Source organism: Octopus bimaculoides, chromosome 10 (assembly GCF_046866305.1).
Source record: "Octopus bimaculoides isolate indiv1 chromosome 10, ASM4686630v1, whole genome shotgun sequence".
Lineage (NCBI taxonomy): Eukaryota > Metazoa > Mollusca > Cephalopoda > Octopoda > Octopodidae > Octopus > Octopus bimaculoides.
Genome location: NC_142937.1, coordinates 86,073,979 through 86,100,032, shown reverse-complemented (window position 1 = coordinate 86,100,032; position 26,054 = coordinate 86,073,979). Strand labels below are relative to the sequence as shown.

Sequence of the window (26,054 nt, the reverse complement as noted above, 5' to 3'; positions counted from 1 at the left end):
GAATTTCTGGAGCACCGTAATCTCACCACAGTAGAGTAAAAAAAAAAACCTATTTAACAATGTAAGTGTTTTTGTGTCCATTCGAAAGTATTCGATAATGAAAACATATCAATTTTTTTTTAGACAGGTCACTTCTTTGTCCACCTTCAATATTTTCTGGTTTCCCTTATCTTTAGGATATCCACCCCATTCTTCTGCTTCTTTCTTTTTGGTATTAATTTTAAGGTTTTATTACCAACGCCATTTAATTGCAGGAATCAAACCTTTTTTTTTTTAAATCTGAAGTTACTCCATATCGATAACGGTTTTATTTTAGTCACTTGATTTTGGAAGGATTTTGATTAAAAAAAGTTTCCTTATTTCTGCGAGTTTCTCATTTAAAAAAAATTATTTTATTCTCATTCCCTTTCTTTCTCTTCTCTGTCCGCAATCCCCTAAATCAATGAAGGATAACTCAATCCGCTAGAAACAGCAGCGAAATCTCCTTCAAATTACACCTTATTGCCTTAAAATGGGAAGGACACAATGGAATGTATTTTTAGATTCACTGTCAACATAGTCACTTGACCTGCTAGCTATGGCAGCTAAATTTCCCACAAATCATATCGTACAGTCTTAAAAAGGACATATTGAATAATATAGTCCTAGATATGTCAATGAGGGAACCTTGCTGTTTACCTCTTCCCTATTTTGAAACAAATGGTTAGAGTTATCTGCTAAAAATAGCAGACAAACTTACCTCAAATAAAACTGCCTTAACTGATTCGCTTACATTTCTCTCCTCTTCCTTTCCCACATTTTATATATTCCCTCTTTCCGCCTATTTCTCCCTTTAATTTTCTCATTTCTGTTACCCCTCTGTTTATCTCTCTTATTTTCCCTTTTTATCTCCAAATATTCTCTTACACCACGTAGTCTCCCTCTCCCTTTTTCTTTTCCCCACCGATTCTTTATTCCTTTCTTCTAAAAAAAAAAAAAAGTTTCTTAATTCTTTAAGTTTCTCGTTTTCATCCTCTTCTCCCGTTTTTTCAATTTTATCTTTCACCTTATTCAATCATTTTACTCTCTCCTTCATTTTCTTTTCCATTTTCTATTTCTCACTATATTCCTCTCTGTCTCTCTCTCCTTTTCTCTTTCTTCCTAAACATTTTTTTTCTTAAATCTCTTATTATTTCCTACACATCTGATCGGGAATTAAACGAGAAAAACAAATGGGTTGCACACTGTTGCAGCAGCAGCGGCAATGACTTCATCATCACCAACAGTAAGAACAGTTACTGAACAAGAAGCGCTGGCATCAACCGCAGAAGTAAATAAGCAGCAGCGACAGCAATAACAACAACAACTGCTGCTGCTACTACAATAATCGATAACAACAGCTTTAGCTTCAACAGTTGTTGCAGCAGTATTAAGATAGCAGAAGCAGCAGTCTCTTTCACCATATAGTCACCACAGCGCCAGTTGTATTAACCACTATTTACAGTATACAGAGTGCATATAAAGTTATTTATATATATATTCATCACATGTACATATACACTCGTCTAATTAAGCTAATATTTTTAATCGTCTCCTAAAAACAAGATGAATTGATCTCCTTTTATTAATTCTCCCCCCTCTCTTTCTCTTCTTTTGGTTCATTCATTCATATGTTTATACATTCATCGTTATAAATTAATCCTTCTACAAATGCCCCATTATGGATCAAACATCGTACAAACGTTTTATTTTTCGTGTGCTTGATTTATTCCACCTTCCTGATTGAGAAGCAAAACACCTGTGAAATTATACACACCACACACGGACTGACGCAAGTATATATATGTAAATATATACGTATATATACAATATTTACATTTCATTTCGTGGATTTAAACATAAAAATAAGAGTTTGTGGCTGTGTACTTCTCTGTCCTAATGGAGTCAAATGGTAGTAGTTATGGATCTACGGAGATCACTGAAAAACACGATGTACAACTCGTGGCTGATTCTGACGACCCGTCCAGACTAGGTACGTATTCCACTCTTTTGTTATACAGCCAGCTTTTAACACACACATGCATACATATATAAACTACTGTGTTTAAGTTTCTCCAACTCAAATTTACAGTTCGCCTTGACGGGCACTAATTACGAGCATGTACGTGTGTGTGTGTGTGTATATATACATATATGTATACATATACATATGCAGTCCCTGTGTTTCGGGTCCCAGATTAGATTTAAACTGGAATGAGAAAGCTTAGAACACATAGCACTTAAAAAAACCAATTTCTTTATGTAGGAATCTTGGAAATTAACAAAATAAATAGATTGACACATGATACTTCTTTTTAAAAACAAGGTTGTTAATTTCGTTATACCAAATATATTATTTATTCATTTATCATTCATTTCTGACCATAGCACACTTTCATTTCGTCCTAAACCTATGGAATACTCGTTCCGATGGTGTTTAACCTAGTTTTACTCCTAATTTTAGAATAGGAGACAGGTTCTCCTCGCGGAGCCGGTTAGGATCGGAAGGTGGTGGAGCGGACAAATTGTCATGTTCAATAGAACTGAAATGATTTTAACATCATAGTGAAGAAAAAAAAATATGAGAGAAGAATAACAAAAATACTACATTTTGTAGCGGAGTACATGTACTTGTCCATTTGAAATGCACTGATTTAGTCACAGGTCTGTTCTGGATGCGCTCCAGTCGTGACAATCCCCATTTTTTGTGTGTACCTGTGTCCAATATAGCGTTAAGAAGACAAGGTGTGAGTGATGTGAGATAGACTTTCTCTTCTGATACTAATGCATAAATAAATTTAGGTAATATCTCGAAATTTATATTTTTGCTATTGTCAGAATTTACTGTCTGTCGAAATGTCTCCCATATATATTTACTCCGCCTATATATATATATATATATATATATATATATATAGTGCTACCTATAGTTACTCCCAATTATTTACTAAATCCTGATGGAAAACAGGAAGTGTTTTCTTAAACACCAAACCTCGTCTTAATTTTACCCATTCACATCATTAATTATATGTATTACTGAGGTAATTAGACGGTTCGATGCCACATACACACACACACGGGATACCAAATGTCAGGCTCCATTGAATTTTGCTTTGTAATTGACATTAAAGGTTTGAATTGTAATTTAGAATAATAAATAGGAAATTAAACCGGCCTACCTTTTGGAATCTATTATTTTAAATAACATTGTTCGGTTACGATTGAATGCGAACTGATTTATGATATACTCTACCTTTTTTTTTCATAACGGAGGTATTGTTACAATTTTAACGATTATGACAGTAATTCTAGTCTTATCTTAATGATTGAGGAAGAATCGCCGGTTGGCCCCAAAGCACACATACTGATACTGCCGGTGCGTAAACTGAATTTTTCGCACTCTTCATTCAACTCCACATCACTTAGCTTCATCTAATATCATCCATGATCGGCACACAAGCACTCTTAAGTATTCTTGTTCTCTTTCTCACCTCCAAATCTAACTTCTACCAAATCATCGCTGTCTCTGCACCTTTTGACTGCTATCTTATCACAACAACCCTTCACGTGTCCGTACACTACTCACCCCACAACTCCCGGCTAACCATCTCTGGCAATATGTGTGTTTCACCTCTAATCCATCAGAAGCAGCTTGGCGAATGGCTCAAGCATCATCTAAAGCAGTTCTCAACTGAGATCCATATGGCCCCTGAGGGTCCATATAAGATTTTGGTGGGGTCTAGGGGAAAAATATGTAGATTGGGGATCGACAATAGTATTTTAAGGGCCCCTGAAAAATGTTTGCTTTAGATGTATGTATTGGTATGTATTGCAAGAATCAGCTTGTTTTTTGTTTGTTTTGTTTTTCTCTGACATTTTACATAGTTCAACCTAAACAAGTTAATGTGTGGAAATCAAAATAGGAATTTTGAAAGAAGTTTCTATAAAACTAGTTTTTAAACATTGAATGGCTATGGGGGTCCACCAGAATAAAATAGTAATGAAAGGGGTCTATACGTAAAATTTGTTTGAGAACCCTTGAAAAGCATGTCCTTCTACATCCCATATGCAGCTATAGGAAAGTGGGTTATACATCTTTGGATTGTATACCTGACTTTCCTACTATAAAATAAGAATATAACGGAACGCTGAACTCCAGACTATCAACTCAAACAACATTTATTCAGGTGGTAATCTTACAAATCTTTAGTTCTTGTTGTTACAGCTTCTGTGTGTATGAGCATAGTTGTTGGGACGTTGTTCTGTAGTTGTGAGCGAGCTGTCGAGTGTAAGTCCGAAAGATGTAGAGAGACAGCTTAAAATACGTCCATGCTCAATCGCTGGCCAGCGAGAAAGAGAATGAATTGAGCGGGAAACGCTTGCTTGTTTAATTCCACGCATGCGCACGGCGTTACTACAGAGCTCCCTCGCCAGTGCGAGAAACGCACGATAAATGAAATCTGTTAGAACGCCTGAGGCAGGATGGCCACTGAAAACCACCCACAAGATGTGGTACAAACACACACAAAGAAAATTCAAAGAAATGAAATGTACACTTGTGAAATACTTGCATGCAACGTATAAATGAAATGACAATGACAAAACAGCCGTGATGACAACTGTCCAGGAAACTGGAATCACGCGATGTAAAAGTCTGAGTGTTTGTTTTCCCTGAAAGGAAAGAAAATGTATGAGTGCACAGTGTGTGTGTGAGAAAAAAACACAGAACAAGTGAAAGTGTCTGTAGTATAGACTGCGAAAAGTCCCAAAACACCGAGATAGAGTACATTGATGAAGACGTCGGCGCAGGAACTGCTATAGCTGTGTTCTGTATGTGTGGTGGTAATGATCTGTTGACAGTGGTAATGATCTGTTGAAACTTGGCAACGTCGGGGGGAATGCTTGTAGTTGGTAGTAGTAATTGTTGTCGTCACGGTGGTAATCTTGGTTGGCGCACGACGCTGGTGGCGAAAAGGCTGTTTGGTGATGAGTGTTTGAAGAGGTACGCTTTTACAGACAGTCGACAGACAAATCTCTGTACGACCTCGAAGAAAAATTTTCTTAACCCAAGATGAAAGAACGACCGTATGAAATGAATAACAAGAGTTATTGTGTGGCATAAAAGATGTATGTGTAATGTGAGAGTGTGAATGCGACATATAAGAACATAAAAGGCAGGCCGTAATTCCTGTCTTTTTTTCGTGAGTGGAAAAAAAATCCACTCTAACAGAGGCGAGAATAAAAACCGCTCTTGTTGAGTCGTGTTGACTATGGTTGGAGATGTTGGTAATCCGTAGTTCAGTCTCCATGGCCGTATTTGTTCTTTAGTCGAGGTTCACCAGTTATAAGTTGGTAGTCCAGAGTCCATACTGCGTTTTTCTTCGTCGGGGGTCACCATTTTAGTAGAAAGTGGGTTATTGCAGCTTTTTCCATTGTACCATGCTCATATTTAGTTTCGAATTTTGGCACAAGGCCAGCAATTTTGGGGGAAGGGGTAAGTTGATCACATTGACATCAGTGCTCAACTGGTACTTATTTTATCGACCCCGAAGGGGAGGAAAAGTAAAATTAACTTCGGTGGGATTTGATCTCAGAATGTGAAGATGGACGAAATGCTACTAAGCATTTTACCCAGCATGCTCGTTGCCTTTACCATGATCATTATTATGCACACACACACACACTAAATGCAAAAGTACCTCCATTGACTCCCAATCAACAAGTCCTGACAATGTCCCTTGTTACTCTCAAAACAATGTAACCTATCTTCACCAAATGCTTCAGACTCTCTTTCTTTCTCTCTCTCGGGATATATCCTGATTTGAGGAAGCACATTACAGCGTGGAACCATTTCCATTAGAAGTAGCACCTCTGACTGCCAACTATTGTTTTATTGCGCTCACATCAAAGATTAGAGAAACAACTATTAACGACCTTTTCTATCAACTTTAAATTCTTTCTTTAGTGATTACAAACGTGACTTTCATAAGCCAAATCTACTGGGGGCCTACTCTCTTATGTCACTCACTATTGAACTTTCATCCTCAAGAAAACAAGGTTGCTGCCCTCAAAATCTAGTTAAACAAAGCTACCCACCTATAGAATCTCGAAAGGATAGAAGGCAAAGTTGACCTCGGCTGGAATTGAACTCAGAACGTAAAGAGACAGAGCAAATACCACAAAGCATTTCGTCTGATGCTCTAACTATTCAACCCGCGGCATAATAAGCTTCTTGTACACAGAGTTCAGATGCATTCAAGCTCGACGGGAATATAACAAGAATGTCGTGTGAGACCATGTTTTGTTGTGAAACCTTATAAAATTTAAAATGCTCTTCATTAACTAATTAGTTATGTGCGAATTTGTCTATTTTTGCACACGCTATGTAGGTTGCAAGTCTGAAAGGTGTGTACACTTATGCAGGCTATACCTCTGAAAGATTAAAAAGAAAAAAAGAAATCTTGTTTATATTCAAGCAAAAAGGAAATAAAACAAAGGAATATTTGCGATATTTATGTAATTAGATTTTGTTAGTTTTCGATTTTATACACAGATTACTTGTCCTCCTTTGACACGTAATTCTTCAATTTTGTTATAAGTAAATAAAATAATGACTCCTGCATTCATTTATATTTTGAAACCCAATCTAGACTTTAACGATAACACACGCGTGGATGCAGACATATGCCACTAAGAAAATAAAGAAAACTCGCTTTGAATTCTCTTCCTGTATCTCGTTTATGTTTGCATTAGGAAGAAATATTATAAAACATCGGAAAGAAGCCCACCACTTCTAGCAGCAGCGAGTTATTTCCGAACCAGTGGGGCGTATATATTAAGCAAGCCTGCACTGAACCTGCTCTGTGTTTATTAATACCTGTCAAAAGGGGTTTCCAGTAAAACACGTGCTCGTTGAACCGTTCACGTAGATGATGAAGAGTTTGGTGGGGTTTCTGTGATAGTCGCATCAACAACTGCTACAGATTTCGATTATAAATTTGATACTGTATCTTTTCTCTCTTTTTTTTTCTTAATCTATTTCGTCTTTCTAAAATTTTGTTTAACCTAAAACCTTCACACGAGAAAACCGGTCTGAGACCAACCCTGGTTCTACGGTATAAACTTAATGTTTTTGTGTAATCAAAATTGAAACCTTCCATCAAAATTTCACGTTAATGTTCCAAACACCAATCGTTCATTATTTTCAAAATTAAATGAAACACGTGCTTCAGTCTCACTGCATGGAACCTTGGGCAAGTGTCTTCTACTCTAGCCTCGGGCCAGCCAAAGCCTTGTGAATGGATTTGGTAGATGGAAACTGAAAGAAGCCTGTCGTATATATGTGTATATTCATGTGTTTGTGTCTGTGTTTGCTCTCCCATTGCTGCTTGACAACTGGTTTTGGTGTATTTACGTCCCTGTAACTTAGCAGTTGGGGTCAATTTATTTGACTAAAAAAACCCTGAGAGGCAGTGCTCCAGCATGACGACAGTCATATGACTGAAACAAGCAAAAAAGTAAAAGAATATATTCCACTAAGAATGTCATATCATGGAGATTTTTTTATTCTTTTATTTGTTTCAGTCGTTTGACTGCGGCCATGCTGGAGTTGAGCGGCCTTTAGTTGAGCAAATCGACCCCCAGGACTTTGTAATCTTTGTAATCCTAGTACTTATTCTATCGGTCTCTTATCATGATCATGATGATCATCATCATTGTTTTTATAGACATAGGAGTGGCTGTGTGGTAAGTAGCTTGCTTACCAACCACATGGTTCCGGGTTCAGTCCCACTGCGTGGCACCTTGGGCAAGTGTCTTCTACTATAGCCTCAGGCCGACCAAAGCCTTGTGAGTGGATTTGGTAGACGGAAATTGAAAGAAGCCCGTCATATATACATATATATATATATATATATATATATGTATATGTTTGTGTCTGTGTTTGTCCTCCCAACATCGCTTGACAACCGATGCTGGTGTATTTACGTCCCCATCACTTAGCAGTTGGGCAAGAGACTGATAGAATAAGTACTAGGATTACAAAGAATAAGTCCTGGGGTCAATTTGCTCAACTAAAGGCGGTGCTCCAGCATGGCCACAGTCAAATGACTGAAAGAAATAAAAGAATAAAAAAAATCTCCATTTCCCCGTGCTTGAAAGTGTTGGACAAGAATTTCACTTTCAGACGAAGGCAATTCTTCAGAATTCTAAACACAGTTCAAACCAATAACCAAGGGAGTGTTTACATAACCGAGAAACTAAAACTGTCGATGATTAATTCGAAAAAGGTGAGTCATAATCACTGTGAAGTGTTTTCAGGTGTTCCAGTTCCGGACACATTTTATGGTTCCAGGCAAATTACTGTTTCTCAATAATGTATTCTTTAAATTTAGATTACGTTGTACAGATTGTTAACACCTCTTCTTCTAGCTCTTCTTTCTTTCTCTTACAATGATGACATATTTTATTATTATTATTATTATTTTAGAAATACTTGCTTCTCATACTTCATTTATCTAACTCTGTCTCTCTCTCTCTCTTTCTCTCTCTCTCTCTCTCTCTCTCTCTCTCTTATATATCTCTATTTGGATGCCCTTATCTGCTCATCAGTTTCATTTTCTAACTTTTATCTACCTGGTTATTCGTTTCTCAGAGAGTGCCTATCTGCCCCCACCCCACACACACACTCTCCCCCTCTCTCTCTGTATACTCGCTTGCTTACCTGCTTCTCTACATGCTCGTTTGTCTCTCTATCCACCTGTCCATCTTTGGCTAGTCATCTAGCCACCCTTCCCTCTATCTTTATCAATATGTCTATAGGCGCAGGAGTGGCTGTGTGGTAAGTAGCTTGCTTACCAACCACATGGTTCCGGGTTCATTCCCACTGCGTGGCACCTTGGGTAAGTGTCTTCTACTATAGCCTCGGGCCGACCAAAGCCTTGTGAGTGGATTTGGTAGACGGAAACTGAAAGAAGCCTGTCGTATATATGTATATATGTATATGTGTGTATATGTTTGTGTGTCTGTGTTTGTCCGACCAACATTGCTTGACAACCGATGCTGGTGTGTTTACGTCCCCGTAACTTAGCGGTTCGGCAAAAGAGATCGATAGAATAAGTACTAGGCATCCAAAGAATAAGTCCTGGGGTCGATTTGCTCGACTAAAGGCGGTGCTCTAGCATGGCCGCAGTCAAAAGACTGAAACAAGTAAAAGAGTATGCCTATCTTTGGCAATTTTTCTTAGCATTATCTCAACCAGTCAATCCTCACGGATTCCGTTACCACCATCACTCTTCTCCTCTCTTCTCCTCATGATCTACCAAAACTCCTCTAATAGTGTAAATCAGCAAATTCAGTTTCCCTCTGATGTCAGTTCTTTTGCGTCTGCTGGAAGGTAGACTACACTTTAGTTATCAAATACTTTGCTGTATCTATTTGGCCATATTGATTTCCACTCGCTGTCTACAAAGCCAATTTTTGTAAGAGCGAGAGATATAGCTGGCTGAACAGACCCCCCCCCCTACCACCACCACCACCACACACACACACACTCTCTCTTTGCTGCAACAAGTGTATTACTGGTACTCATTTTCATCAACTTCGGAATGAAGAAAATTTGATTCTCATTGGGTTTTTTTTTACACAACTTGCATAGACAAAATGAAATAGCTGTGTTATTTACATTATTTACATTTGACGGATATTTGTCCTCATCTTGTTTGTTGTTAACACAACGTTTCGGCTGATATACCCTCCAGCCTTCATCAGGTGTCTAAGGGAAATTTCGAACCTGGGTTCTCATTCCTGAGGTATTTTTCAATGTTGTTATTATTATCATTATTATTATTATTATTATTATTATTATTATTATTATTATTATTATTATTATTATTATTATTATTCAGGTCACTGCCTGGAATTGAACTCGGAATCTTGGGGCTAGTACCCTATGCTCTTAACCACTACGCCATATGCCCATGGGCATATGGGCTACTAACCCCAAGATTCTGAATTCAATGTCAGGCAGTGACCTGAATAATAATAATAATAATATCGAAAAATACCTTAGGAATGAGAACCCAGGTTCGAAATTTCCCCCAAAACACCTGATGAAGGCTGGAGGGTATATCAGCCGAAACGTATTAACAACAAACAAGATGAGGACAAATATCCGTCAAATGTAAATAATGTACATAATTACTTATGTTATTGTCATTATTTCTCAGCATATAGCTGGACCTGATTGAGCAGGTGTGTAATCAAAGGTATTCCAGCCATTATCATCCTGTCCTTTTTTTTTTTTATTAATGTGAATAACATTGTTCAATGTGTTCATGTCCTTCCCTTTTTAAAATAATGTGTATTTTATCATTAAAAGAAAAATTGTGTGTGTATGTGTGTGTTGAAGGTGGAGTGTCAGAATCATTAGAGCATCAGACATGTCTTGCAGTAGTTATTCCTCCTCCTTATGTTCTGAGTTCAAATCCTGCCAAGGTTAACTTTATCTTTCATTCTTCTCGAGTTGATAAAATGAAATATCAGTCTAGGGTGGATGGTGGGGTTGGTGGAATTGTTGAAGTGTCTGGCAAAATGCTTTATGTTGTTTGTTCACATTTTTTTTATCTTCTAAGAGTTCAGGCTGGTGTAGCAGACTTGTCTATTTTTAGCAAACAAGATAATAACCTGTAAAACAAATAACAGAAGGAATGCAATGGGAAACCATCATTGTATTCTCCTATGAAAATTTCATGACAAACACACAGTGCTTGTTAAGAAAGTGACCAGGGATTCATTTGTAAGTTTATGGTGTAAAAACAACAACAACAAAAGCGTGTGTTATTTGAGTTAGAATTGGCTGCTTCTTCCAGAAGCATGTATAATTTGTTTCATAAGTGTGGGGTTTTACTGTTTTCAGTCAATCCAGGTGTTATTTATTCTATATGTATCTCCTATCAGTAGCCAGAGGGCTAATTTTTTCATGGGGTGTGTAAAGTGCACATAATCATTCAAATCAACCTTGCAACATTCCTGGGGACCAAAAACATTCCAAGATAAATACAACTTTCCAACCATTTTCTTAAGTTATTTTGACAACGCTTAAAGTCAACTTTTATGGAATATTTTGTAGGGGACAGATGTAATTTATTGAATTAGTGTATATATATATATATATATATATATATATATATATACATATATATTATCGTTTCTCATTGTGTTTAACGTATTTTTTTTGTGATGTCCTGTACGCATACATGCATGTATGTATACATATAGATATAGGTATGTACATATATGTATGGATATATGCATATGTTTATATATTATTTATATTATTACATATATGTATATATATATATATATATATATATATATATATGCTGTATGTGAGAAGACCCGGCAAGCCAAGTGAGATCGTTGCCAGTGCCCCTGGACAGGCTCTTGTGCGGGTGGCACATAAGATGTACCATCCTGAGCGTGACCGTTGCCAGTACCGCCTGACTGGCCTTGTAGGGTTTTCGAGCGAGATCGTTGCCAGTGCCCCTGGACTGGCTCTTGTGCGGGTGGCACATAAAAGACACCATTTCGAGCGTGGCCGTTTTCGTGCGGGTGACACGTAAAAGCACCCACTACACTCTCTGAGTGGTTGGCATTAGGAAGGGCATCCAGCTGTAGAAACTCTGCCAAATTAGATTGGAGCCTGGTGTAGCCATCCGGTTGCACCAGTCCTCAGTCAAATCGTCCAACCCATGCTAGCATGGAAAGCGGACGTTAAACGATGATGATGATGATGATATATATAGTCAAACTTGATCCCAGTGAATTAGAAAAGTTGATTTGCAACAATTTAAATAAAACATTAACTGAATTAAGCTGATCTCAGAGGCCTTCAAAGACCCAACAAGTAAAAAGGAAAAAAAAAATCAACCTATATATATATATATGTGGTGTGTTGTCTGAAAGGGTGCTACAGTATGTCAATTAAGCTGGCTTGGAATTTTGTTTGTGGAAGTGATATGCATTGATGCATGAAAAAGTTGTTTTTTTATGTAGTTAAGTAGATATTTTTGTTTTGTGAAGATAATGTTCAGGTTTAGAATATAATGTTTTTAAGCAGCTAAATTTTTTTTAATAAAACTAATGATAGACTGCTAAGGGAGGAGTGAAAATGATAAGGTGTAGGGCAGCTTTAGAATGGTATTACAGGAAGAACCCCCCCCCCACACACACACACACGAGAGAGAGAAAGAGAACGTGTGTGTTTAGTGTAGGGGGTGAGAATGCAAGGGGTAGCAAATTGATATACTCTTAACCTGTAGGCTGGATCCATTCCAAATCAGTGTTTAGTCTATCTGGCTCAATTTTATATAGTATAAAAAAAAAGGATAGTTTTTTAACATTATCTTATTCTGTAAAATATATTGCTAGCATACTTTTCGAGTCGGAGCTTGACTAAAGTTCTGGTTAGCACCAGTTCTGATTAATCAAATCAGTGTACCTTAGTATTTTTTGTTATGTCAACCAAAGGAAAAAGATTATGCATGTGTATACCAAAAGATGTAACCTGTTTCCCCTTCCATTTGTTCATATACACCAGACTAATCAGAAGTTTTTCTTCAAATTTGCACAAAACTTCATCTGAATGCATTCAAGTGATATAAATGATATTGAAAGGTTTTGCAGTTGAAACAGTACAAACTTTCTATTAAGCATTAGTCTTCTCAAGGACTTTACATATATATATAAATAACAACAGTACGCAGTTTCTTTCCCCAGTCAATATCATTATATATTTGGAGTAAACTACTGTCTTTAAGCCTTTAATTGTGAAGCATTAAACAAATGTCAGTACATCTTGTTACACTTTTCTTACATAGGAAAGTAAAAAAAAAACTGTTCCAAACATATTTCATGGTTTGTCGACTGCTCATCAGAGAATAAGTACTTCTCTCATTCCTTTCCCTACAAAGAGGTTTTTAGCACACACTGTATTGTACATAAATATTTATGAATTATAGCACTGACAAACACATGGCATGCAAATTAGTCAGTCTATTAGAACAAAGTTCTACTTTGAATTTGGTATCCAGTAATCCCTGGCCATATCATGGTTCACCTATCGCAGTTTATTATTTAAGCTTATGTCAATTCCTCCATGGTGTTGTTTTGCATTTATAATAAAATAAATATACTAGGAGTGGCTGTGTGGTAAGTAGCTTGCTTACCAAACACATGGTTCCGGGTTCAGTCCCACTGCGTGATACATTGGACAAGTAAGTATCTTCTACTATAGCCTCGGGCTGACCAAAGCCGTGTGAGTGGATTTGGTAAACGGAAACTGAAAGAAGCTAGTCGTGTGTGTATGTGTGTATATATATATATATATATATGTGTGTGTGTGTGTGCCTGTGTTTGTCCCCCCCCAACATCACATCGCTTGACAACCGATGCGGTTTGGGAAAAGGGACAATAGAATAAGTACTAGGCTTACAAAGAGTAAGTCCTGGGGTCGATTTGCTCGACTAAAGGCAGTGTTCCAGCATGGCCACAGTCAAATGACTGAAACAAGTAAAAGAGTACTGTTTCTACATTGTGGATTTTCACTTATCACAGGGGTTTTTGAAAATTAACACCCACGATAGTCAAGGGATTACTGTAATAGCAATTTCTTATTAGCTCTCATTTCATTAGTTTCTCTCATTGGACTGAAATTATAGAACATTGGGAAGATACTCAATAACAATCATAAGAGGTATTTAAAAGTCAAAGCAAATTTCTATCAGATAAAAATCAGCTTACACACACCTGTCTATGTTAGGCAAAGACAAAAACAACGTATCGAGAACACAGTATGAGGATAAAGATGTTAGTTAAATGCTTGAAGGGAAAAAGAGAAATGGATGTCTTTAATGTTTTGCATGTTTGGCCTTTAAAGAAAAGACTATGTATATATATATATATATATATATATATATATACATATGTATGGGGGGGGGGGCTCCAGCATGGCCACAGTCAAATGACTGAAACAAATAAAAGAATATATGTATAATCAAAAGTATCCATTACAGTCAATCTTATCAATCAGTTTTGCACTAGGGATCCAATGGAGTGTTGAGGTAACAATCCAATTATGTAACCCTGCGCTCATCAGAGGCAGCTGATATGGAATGAAATATACTGTATACTTCAGATAATATACCCAATCTATTGACAGCTATATAAGTGCATTTTTCCTGACTTATGGACTCTTAGATGACTTACACACACACATATATTATAATATAAACAAAAAGATATATATATATAGTTAATTACAAGATGTGACATTTTCAAATGTGTTTACATCAGCTGCCTGACACAACCTTGTTCATCTAATTCTAAATCTCTTTTCACAGATTCATTGATCCATCTCTGATAATTCTTGGCCTAATCTCAATTTTTCCCAAAATGGAAAGAGAAATCAATGAAATACATCTTGCTATACTGTATGCACACATTCACACATGCGTATACACATACATTCATGCACGCATATACACATACATTCATCTTTACACTAGTATGAATGGAGAACGTATTCTTATCAGTTATGGAAAGTTTAGTAGTATTTATATCTATAGTTTATTATTAGAAAACGTTTTATTTTTATTATTTTTACATTACATTAAAGCAGCCAGCTGGCAGAAACGTTAGCACACCAGACAAAACGTTTAACAGTATTTCATCCATCTTTACATTCTGAGTTCAAATTCTGCTGTGGTCAACTTTGCCTTTAATCCTTCTAGAGTTGATGAAACAAGTGCCAGTTGGGCACTGGGTCAATGTAATTGCCGAACCTCCTCTCACCAAAATTTCAGGCCTTGTGCATTTAGTAGAAAGGATTATTTTTGCAGTACATTGCATTGCATTTTATTTGTTTTCCAACTCTATGTTCTTCTCCTCCACATTTCTTTTTAACTATTCTTGTAACATCCCCTTTACAAAAGGGGGACATTAGTGACAGTATGTGAATTAGCGGTTAAGGCGTTATACTCATGGTTGTAAGATTGTGATTTCTATTCCTAGCCTGGGTAACATGTTGTGCTCTTCAGCAAGACACTTCATTTTACCTGACTTCCAGCATTAGCTGGGAATTTAACTCTGAGATAGACTCATTTCCTGTTCAGATGCAAGTGTTGTAATCTCAATCATTTAAACACCATGGAAACCAGATTGAGTCCTAGGGCTCATAACACACTTAAGCCTATGTTTTTTTTTTTTTTGCAGTCCTGTTGGTATTAATGAAATCATTAATCATTTAGTTGTATGCCTTTTCATTCTGAGTTCTAATCCTAATGGATTCAGCTTCTTTCATCCTTGTGTTGTTTTTGTTGTTTAATTTCTGTGAATTCTATTGGGGTTGATTTTGACTTTCATTCTTGCAGTGTTGTTGATGAGGGCATATTGATGGCCAATAAGTTCAACTTTGCCTTTCATTATTTCAGGGTCATCATCATCATCATCATCATCATTGTTTAACGTCTGCTTTCCATGCTGGCATGGGTTCGATGGTTTGACTGAGGGCTGGCAAGCCAGAAGGCTGCACCAGGCTCCAATCTGATCTGGCAAAGTTTCTACAGTTTCTTCCTAACACCAACCACTCTGAGAGTGTAGTGGGTCCTTTTACGTGCCATCTGCACAGGAGCCAGTCTGGTGGTACTGGCAACGACCACGCACAAATGGTGTTTTTTTCGTGCCACTGGCACAGGAGCCAGTCAAAATACCAGTTGTAACTGCCTCCAAATTTCAGACCTTATGTCTATAGTAGAAATGGTTATTATTATCATGTTTTACTTCTTCCTTCGGTTTTGCTTCCATTTCTTGCCTTCACAACATTGTGATCACCGTTGTCATCGTCATCATTTAGACAGCAGAGTGGTAGAAGTAGTAAAGAATTAGGCTAGGTCATGGCCAACTGCGTTTGGTTCTAGCTCTCTTAGTTCTGAGTTCAAATTGACAGTTATTATTAGAGGATGATGGAGTGGCAGAAACACTTTGCTACACAAAGACAAATGATGAAAAAGAAATAGAAAATAGTAATCAATGTGCATATGATTAATTATTGACACTATACCATCATGCTGCTGACAAGGTCTGATCTGTTTGCAGCCCTTGGTCATTTACTGTCACACTTCTAATATAAACATACATTTATATGCTCTCTTTCTCTTTCATATACGATCAAAAGACTGTCTGTTAATGAGCACTACCTGCTCTTATACCTTTATAATGTCCTTTATCTTTCTTCCCCTTGCTGCACCCACTCATCCCCTGTCACCTGCCCTTCTCTCTCTCTCTAAGTTGTTTTTGCAGCTTTCCCCCTCTGCTCTTCCTCTTCTTTCAATTTCTGATATCTTCCAGCATCTACTTTTCACTCCTCTCCTTCCGGCTCCCTTTCTCTCACAGCCCTCTCCCCCACAGCTTCTCTGCATCCTCAGCATCCCTTCTTATCTTTTTCCCCTCTTATCTACCTACACAGCCATCTCTCACCTCTTCTTTCTTCAGTGATTCACTTGAGATTTCTCTTCAGTCTAGTCTATCACTCCTTTTCCCCTCACTCCTGCCCATACCCCTTATAATGTTGGATAGTCCTAAACACCCCCTTACACAACTCAACCTGTCACAAATCCCTTCCCTCCCTTGATCCCTACCATATTTCCCCAGCTTCCCCATCTCTCTGCCTAGAGCCATGGCCCACTTCTGTTTTCCCTCATTTTATAGGGGCCACATTAAGACTTTAGCCTTACAAGTTATAAGGTAATGATCTCTAATACTGGTGCCACAAAAAAAAAAAGAAAGTAAAGTGGTCGGCATTAACAAGAACATTCAGTTGTAGAAACCATGCCAATGAAAACATTGGTACATGAAGCAGCCCTCCAATTCATCAGATCCTTTCAAACTCTTCAGCTCTTACTTATGTGGAAGGTAGACATTAAATGACAAGGATGATTTTAACATCTCTTCTTCTTGGCATGTACTGAACAACTCAGCTATTTAGTACATCACTAATAATCTCAGTCCTTCATCATCTTTTCCATAAAACACAATGTCCTGAGATCCAACCATATCTTTCTCCCTATACCAGCCTTGTTTTTACATTTCCACAGGTATCCTCTGCTGTCAGTATACGGTGCTCAGTGCTCATTATCCATTCACTCAGTGCTCATTATCGATTCCCATCCTTTATCCATGCTATCCCAAATCTGTTAACAGCCTCTGTTACCCAGACACTCTCCCATCTCATGTATACTTTGCCTTTCATGCAGTTTAATAATATTGTTGCATACCCACCAGATCAGATTCATCTCATTTCTGTACAACTTCAGTAGCGTCAGTTACTATGCATGCTTCACAAAGGAGTTTGTTCTTCAAATGTAGAGTGAAACCCTGTGTAGCTCACAGAGACAACAGCTATCTGAACTTATTAGCATAAACAAGATCCATGGACTGATAATAAGTATTTTAGTTGTACTGTTTACATGTAAGTCCCAAGAGCTCCACAACCAATACTGTCACCCCATCTGCATCACCACATCAACAACAACAACGACTAACAATAACTGAAGCAATTTTTAAAAAAAACTAAAGAAATAGGAGTGGCTGTGTGGTAAGTAGCTTGCTTACGAACCACATGGTTCCGGGTTCAGTCCCACTGCATGACACCTTGGGCAAATGTCTTCTACTATAGCCTTGGGCCGACCAAAGCCTTGTGAGTGGATTTGGTAGACAGAAACTGAAAGGAGCCTGTCATATATATGTATATGTGTGTGTGTGTGTGTGTGTGTGTGTATGTTTGTGTGTCTGTGTTTGTCCCCCCTAGCATTGCTTGACAACTGATGCTGGTGTGTTTACGTCTCCGTAACATTAGCGGTTTGGCAAAAGAGACAGATAGAATAAGTACTAGGCTTACAAAGAATAAGTCCTGGGGTCAATTTGCTCGACTAAAGGCGGTGCTCCAGCATGGCCGCAGTCAAATGACTGAAACAAGTAAAAGAGTAAAAGAGTAAGAGTAAAATAGACATAATTCAAAACACACACACACATACAACTTTGACTTGTGTGTTGAATTTTGAAGCACTAGCACAAAGAAAAAAAACTATATATTTCACAATAAGAGATGTGTTTATAATGGAAATAATTCTTATTATTGCCATGGTAACACAAAACAAAAGAGTATTGAAAGTGGGGTGCGCATTAATACAGACTCATACGTTTACAATCTCCCAAACAATGGCATACGTATAAAAACAATGCAAAAGAACAAAAAGTATTGCAAGAATGGATGTATATTTCCTCTGAAGATAATGTGAATTCCATCGTTTTGAAGAGGATTTATATCTGAAAATAGAATAAAGTTTTCTGTAGCTTCTTTTATGGCTGAGTAACTACAAATGGAATTTAGACGTGTTTTGATAGACAGGCAGATTTAGTGTATATCTATTTGTCTATCTATATGTTTATCTGTCTGTCTGTCTGTTAGTTAAACTGACAGACAGCTAGATAAATATCCACAAAGAAACTAGGTAGAGAAACTGAAGAGAAATAAAATCATTATTTTCTTTTGAGGATTTTTTTTTTTATGCTGTTTTGATTCTTGGACTTAATTAATCTAAATTTATCGAAAGTGGGTGAAAAAAACGACTTGCTAATTATAAGAACTTTGAATTAAATTTCCTTGAAGCTGTCCTGATTAGATGTAGTTATTGAAATGCATCTGGATATGATGGAAATTCACTGAGCATTAAAGAAGAGAGATAAAAAGGAACAATCCAAAATGAAAAGTGATGAATGAAAATAATATGACAATGTTATGGTAGAAAAGAAGCAAACACTATTCTGAAGATGTTTAACAGTATCTGAGGCTATAAGTAACCTAGTAGCTGTGATCTGAAGGAGTTTCTGCTTTTTCACTTGCCTTATTAAAAAACGCATCCAAGTTCCTCTCACCAAAGGAAACAATTTGGATAAAAGTGCCCTCATGTATTGTCCTAAAATAAAATGAGATGATCATAACTGGATTGTCTTTTGATCGTAGATACAGTGAATCAGGATTGATGGGGATGGGGTGGGGTACTAAGCAACGACATTAGTAGATCCTTAATGGATTCCTAGCAAGATGCTATATAACTCTACTGAATTTTAACCGGGTAGGGCTTCACTAGCATGAATGTGTGTGTATGCATATCATCATCATCATCATCATCATTTAACATCCATCGTCCATGCTGACATGGATTGGACAATTTGACCAGGGCTAAGGAGCTGTGCCAAACAGTACCAGTTTCCATTTTAGGTTTTGGGCGAGTCTGGAAATTCTTGACCCAACCTAAAACTACAAGTCACTGTGAAGTATTGAACCTTCCAGTTCCTATAACATATCTCTCTTTTACAAGCATATTGAATTCTGCATTTCTTAGAGGTGGTGGAGACATCCAGTGCATGGCAGAACTCCATCGTTCTGAAATCTTGCCACAATGCAGAATTGAGTAACACAAAATCTATTTTCCGCATTGACTTTCAGGTTGCAAATTGAGATGCATTTTGAGTTGTTTTTTTTTTTTGAAAAGTGAGAAAAGAAGTAATACAACCACTTTTCTTTATGATAAATCAATTTTAAACATGTGCAATACAAAATAATGAAGACTGAGACCTTCTTACAGTGCAAGGAAAGAAAAATCTAATAGCCTTTATGTATTTCAAGTACAAGGAGGCGCAAAGGCCCAGTGGTTAGGGCAGCGGACTCGCAGTCATAGGATCGCGGTTTCGATTCCCAGACCAGGCGTTGTGAGTGTTTATTGAGCGAAAACACCTAAAGCTCCACGAGGCTCCGGCAGGGGATGGTGGCGACCCCCTGTTGTACTCTTTCACCAAAACTTTCTCTCACTCTTCCTGTTTCTGTTGTGCCTGTAATTCAAAGGGTCAGCCTTGTCACACTGTTTCACGCTGAATATCCCTGAGAACTACATTAAGGGTACACGTGTCTGTGGAGTGCTCAGCCACTTGCACGTTAATTTCACGAGCAGGCTGTTCCGTTGATCAGATCTACTGGAACCCTCGATGTCATAAGCGACGGAGTGCCATTTCAAGCACAAAGGCCATCATCAGAAGTAAACAGTCAAGAAATGTGAGCCTATACAGTACTGGCCATGCTGTTACTATATTTACCCATTGTTGCCACCACCATTCCCACAAGCACAGCACGGTTGCTGTCTGTATAATAATCAACATGGCTTGTACTGTTCAGACTGGTTTTCACTTTCTGCTTCCTGCAAATTGTTGTGCCAACTTTTGACTTTTGCATGAATAACCATCATGTTTATTGGCACATTTTCTCCAGTTTGATCACTGAGCCATACACTTAAGAGCTGTTCAGTTTTAAGTATCAGTTCAGGTCTATAAAAAACAGTATCTGGTCATTTAATGGTGTAGCAGCCTGAATACTTGACCAAATTTTAACTTGACTGTCATATATTGTTTCAACTAAGTATGTTTTTGTAATGCAAGAAATGCTTGTAATATGTATTATAGTATACTAGCTGGTTCTGTGCCATCAAAAATGACGGCTAATTGTAGTATTTTATGGATGGTAAATCAAATTAATACACTTGTCAGTGTTACCTAGTGGTTGTCTTTTGAGATGCGACACTGATCATCGTTTGTTACTGAAAGAATGCTGCTTCACACATACAAACACTCACATACTTCCCTTGTACATTCACACACATATACTCACACAGAGCTGAAACACTGTCTGATTTTCCTTTTCAGCATTGAATGTTCACCACCCCACCCCCATTACACACACACACACACACACACACACACACACACACACACACACACACACACACACACACACACACACACACACACACACACACACACACACACACACACACACACACACACACACACACACACACACACACACACACACACACACACACACACACACACACACACACACACACACACACACACACACACACACACACACACACACACACACACACACACACACACACACACACACACACACACACACACACACACACACACACACACTTCCCTTTTACATACATACACATATACTCACACAGAATTAAAACGCTCCCACTACCACTTTGCCATCACCCTGTGGGTGGGAGCATATTTTTGGTCTAAATTATCTCCTACATTTCAACTACTTTTAGAATTCTGTTTTCACTTCTACCAAATTGAAAGAAACATTTACACCACAAAAGTTTCTACTTTTACTCATATACTTTGGACAATAACTCTGTAGAAATGTGTCACAATGCTTTTTAATATTGTGAACAAGGCAACACATGTCCAAGTGTAATGGATGAGTCTCTTTATGATAGACATCAGCTGATAAGATTTTTTTGTATGCATATATATTTATATATGTGGTGTGGGTGCAGGTGTGGCTGTGTGGTTAGAAGTTTGTTTCACAATTACATGATTCCAGGTTCAGTTCTACTACGTGGCACCTTGAGCAAGTGTCTTCCATTATAGCCCCAGGCCAATCAATGCCTTGTGAGTGAATTTGGTACACAGAAGCTGCAAGAAGCCTGTCATATGTGTGTGTGTGTGTGTGTGTGTGTATATCACCATCATCATCATCATTATATATATATATATATATATATATGGCCCTCGTGCCGGTGGCACGTAAAAGCACCCACTATACTCTCAGAGTGGTTAGCGTTAGGAAGGACATCCAGCTATAGAAACTCTGCTGGATCAGATTGGAGCCTGGTGCAGCCTTCTGGCTTGCCAGTCCTCAGTCAAATCGCCCAACCCATACCAGCATGGAAAGCGGACGTTAAACGACGATAATGATGATGATATATATATAAGGCAAATAAAAAAATGGAGAGGATATAAAATTGATAAACATCAACCCGTAAACATAAATAGATATAATGGAATGTTTAGGGGCTGATGTTTGTCGATTTTATATCATCTCCATTTTCTTATTTGCCTTTATAAATCCGGGGTCAATTTCCAATTTACCCCCACCCATACCTGCTCTGTTTTATTTGATAGCTTGGCTTATCTGTGTCTTTGGCTACAGCTATAGACACAGCTATGAGTACAGCCACCTTGTACAACCCTAGGTACTGCCTTATCCACTGCCAGGCTATCGGTGCTAGTGCTTTCTCTAGGCCAAACTATTAAAAAAAATACTGTACAAATAGTTATTCTAAAACCAGTATTAAGCATTCATGCCAGAGATTTCATTAAAAGAATATTATAAATATATTTAACATTGCTTCTGGGCAATTTGAAAGCTCATATTTTCATTTTAAAATTGGAGTAAAAAAAAAACTGCAAAACAAAGAAGTCAGAAATACTGATTTAAGTTTAATTATGGACATTTAATTACCAAACTCTGCATAATATTAGTTTTTGATTATTTATTTCGGTTGTAGGTGTTGTTTTTATCAGGAAGTGATAATATTAAATTAAACATGGCCTGAACTTATCTAAGCCCTAAGATCTATCTAATTAGTCGGAACTTATCTAGTCGTTAAGATTTTGTATGTGTATTGTTGGCCTAATGAACTTTCATCTAGAATTTCAAATCCAGTTTTTTATTCTATTTATTAGAACAATATTTGAATTATTTATTTATTTTTTTTTTTTTTGATATGTGAATTTTCAAATTCAAAAAGAAAAATTTTTAATTTCCTCAAAAGATCAAAAGAAACTACCTCAGAGGTTTTATTATTATTATTATTATTATTATTATTATTATTATTATTATTTTATTTTTTTTTTTTTTTTTTTTTTTTTTTTTTTTTCAGTGAAAAATAAAAAATTTGAATTTGATTTCAGAAAGAAGTTTTGATGTTCCACCATCACAACCACATCTGTTTTATAAATTTGAAATTTCATTATCCAGCCCTCCACCAGAAAAAGAAACAAACTTAAATTATAATTCCTTTATATTTCCTCCTTCTATGATATTTATTATATATTTTATATATTCTAATTACTTTTTCTCATTTGTGTGTCTTTGCAGAACATAAAATTGTAGCAAGCAATGAATTTAATAATAAACTGAGTGGCAAAGCTTGGGGTCGAATAAAGGTGAGTTCACATGTAATTTGTTCATATTTGTGGGTGTTTTGGGGGGATAAGTAAGAGAGGTGGTTATCATTGTAGGAAGTTTGGTGCTTTGCTCTCAGGACTCAGACTCTCCATCTTTCTTGTCTACACTAGACCCAAGGAAAGGGTCAGCTTGGTGATATTAAAGAGCCTGATATTCAGTTTGGCTTGTTGAAAATCAGTGTTTAACTGATGGGGACATGACTGAGGAGACAATTTCTAGAGGATGCAGTATTCATCATCATCATCATTTAACGTCTGCTTTCCATGCTAGCATGGGTTGGACGATTTGACTGGGGACTGGCGAACCAGAAGGCTGCACCAGGCTCCAATCTGATCTGGCAGAGTTTCTACAGCCGGATGCCCTTCCTAACGCCAACCACTCCAAGAGTGTAGTGGGTTCTATTCTGGAACTAGATATTTGCCTCAATTTTCTGGGTAAAAAGGATTACCGTACATACTCATGGATAAGTCGCATTTTTCCTTCTGAAAATTCCGATAAAAATCAGGGATGCGACCTATTCACTCAACATCACAGAATGTAGCGGCAGACGAAATACCGCTAAGCACTTCACCCGGCACGCTAACGTTTCTGCCAGCTCACCTCTGGCTATTCTTGATATATGATATCTGTTATTTTTAACTTGTTCAACTATTTTGTTAGTGAAAGGACATAATCTGTTGAATTGAACCAGTATATTACTGGTACCTATTTATATATGATAGATGTAAAGTAAAGTTAGCCCCAAACAAAATTTGATCTTAAAATTCTAATTTTCGTTTTAACTAAGTACAAAAGCCCTATATTTTAAGAGAGGAGGGAAATGGGATGTTGTGATGTTCAGGCCTTATCCATTGAAGATTAACAGCAGTAATTAAGAAAATTAGCTCCAAAATGGAACTGAAAGAGCCTCTTATGCTCATTGTTGTATTCACCACCTCAATGTATTTAAATCATCATTTCATAACTTGTCTTCATATTATTTTCAGAAAATTATTACAATGAAAACTAGATTCCCTTCGAGTATTTACTATATAATTGGAAATGAATGCTGTGAAAGATTCTCGTTTTATGGGATGAAAGGTAGGAAACATTACATATAAAAATGTACAAAGTTTTTATACATTATAAACAGTTTTGTAATTTATCAAAAATTTATTTGTCAACTGTTTTGTGATTTATAAATGGTTTTTGTTGTATATAAACGAATTTTGTAGTTTATAAATTGTTGATAAGCCTTGGCTTTGGAGTTTGCCAACAGTTTTGAGGTTTACCGTGGAGGCGCAATGGCCCAGTGGTTAGGGCAGCGGACTCGCGGTCATAGGATCGCAGTTTCGATTCCCAGACCGGGCGTTGTGAGTGTTTATTGAGCGAAAACACCTAAAAGCTCCACGAGGCTCCGGCAGGGGATGGTGGCGAACCCTGCTGTACTCTTCCACCACAACTTTCTCTCACTCTTACTTCCTGTTTCTGTTGTGCTTGTAATTCAAAGGGTCAGCCTTGTCACACTCTGTGTCACCCTGAATATCCCCGAGAACTACGTTAAGGGTACACGTGTCTGTGGAGTGCTCAGCCACCTGCACGTTAATTTCACAAGCAGGCTGTTCCGTTGATCGGATCAACTGGAACCCTTGTCGTCGTAAGCGACAGAGTGCCAACATGTGGTTTACCAACATTTTTGTGGTATATAAACAGTTTTGCCATTTATCAACTGTTAATAAACTTCACTTGTGGAATTTATCAACAGTCCTGTGGATTATAAACAGTTTATAAGTTATTATAGTGAAGGAGACCTCGTTGGCATTATGTTGTTATATATTTTTTTTCGCTGATTTTGTGTTTAATCTTTGTACTGTTTCCAATGACTTGTGCCCTTGTGACCAATAAAAACCATCAATATTGTTATTGTTGATTTCAGCTATCCTGATATTGTACCTCACAAAATATCTTCTGATGAAACCAAACACAGCTACATCTATTTTTCATGTCTTTAATATGCTCTGTTATTTCACACCGTTGATCGGTGCATTGATAGCTGACAGTTTTCTGGGTAAATACAAGTAAGTATAACAAATGAATACTTTTGTGTGTATATGTATATGTCTTATGTTTCTGTATGTGTGTGTGATTGTGTATAAGTATATCATCAGCTACACTTTTGCCTGTTTTTCCAGGTCTTCAACACAACTTTCAATCACTTGCTATATTTCTGTGTCATATATCTATATATTTATATATTCTGAGGTGGGTTTTCTCAAGAACCATGTATTGCCAGTGATTTCAGGCCTTTGTCACCTCTTCTGTAAGATTCAAGGCCCTGAGATTAGCCTTCTTGCAAGTCAGTCCCCTCCATCAAAGGTACTGAAGTTAACTTAACACTTCTGCTGTGGAGCATAGGTCTTTTCAAGTATAGCAAGGCACCAGGTATCCACACATATTTCTGTGTGTGCAAATGCATAACAAAAGCATGTTGGAATTGTGAAACAAAGCAGGAAAGATTTAAGCTAAAATTGGAAAATGAGCAAAAATTGTTTGAATTCTGTGGTGAGAAAAAAAATCCAAGAAAATTGGTGAAATATTCAAAAGATGGTAAAAAGTGTTCAGAAAAATGACACAGAATCAAAAAAAGGAAATAACTTATATTTAACATAGGTGGAAATTTAGATATTGTTACACACATGGTGCAGAGAAGAAAGAAAATGGTAAATGGCAGCGAGAGAGGAAAAAATGTTTTTTTGCATCCATCCTAAAAGACCCAAAAATGGTTTTTAATATTGAATGCAAGAGGAAGCAAGTAGTTGGAAAAGTAGTGGTCGTGGGTGTTGTCAGACTGAAAAGTGAAAATAGAAGTCAAGCATAACTGACAAGTAGAAGG

General features: G+C 37.2%; 1 protein-coding gene across 3 annotated transcripts in view; it reads left to right on the top strand.

The window, feature by feature from the left end:
• The window catches only part of LOC106871318 (solute carrier family 15 member 2), a 55,684-nt gene that overhangs the window by 3,961 nt on the left and 25,669 nt on the right, over positions 1-26,054 (top strand). For 2 of the 3 annotated variants that reach the window (XM_089358938.1, XM_089358937.1), the window contains exons 2-4: positions 23,093-23,160; positions 24,169-24,262; positions 25,098-25,239. In XM_089358938.1, the coding sequence (XP_089215064.1) occupies positions 24,181-24,262; positions 25,098-25,239 (224 nt within the window). In that variant the 5' untranslated portion in view covers positions 23,093-23,160; positions 24,169-24,180. Of the gene's footprint in view, positions 1-1,389; positions 2,012-23,092; positions 23,161-24,168; positions 24,263-25,097; positions 25,240-26,054 lie in introns of those variants that run through there. The other variant, XM_089358936.1, reaches the window with a different exon arrangement.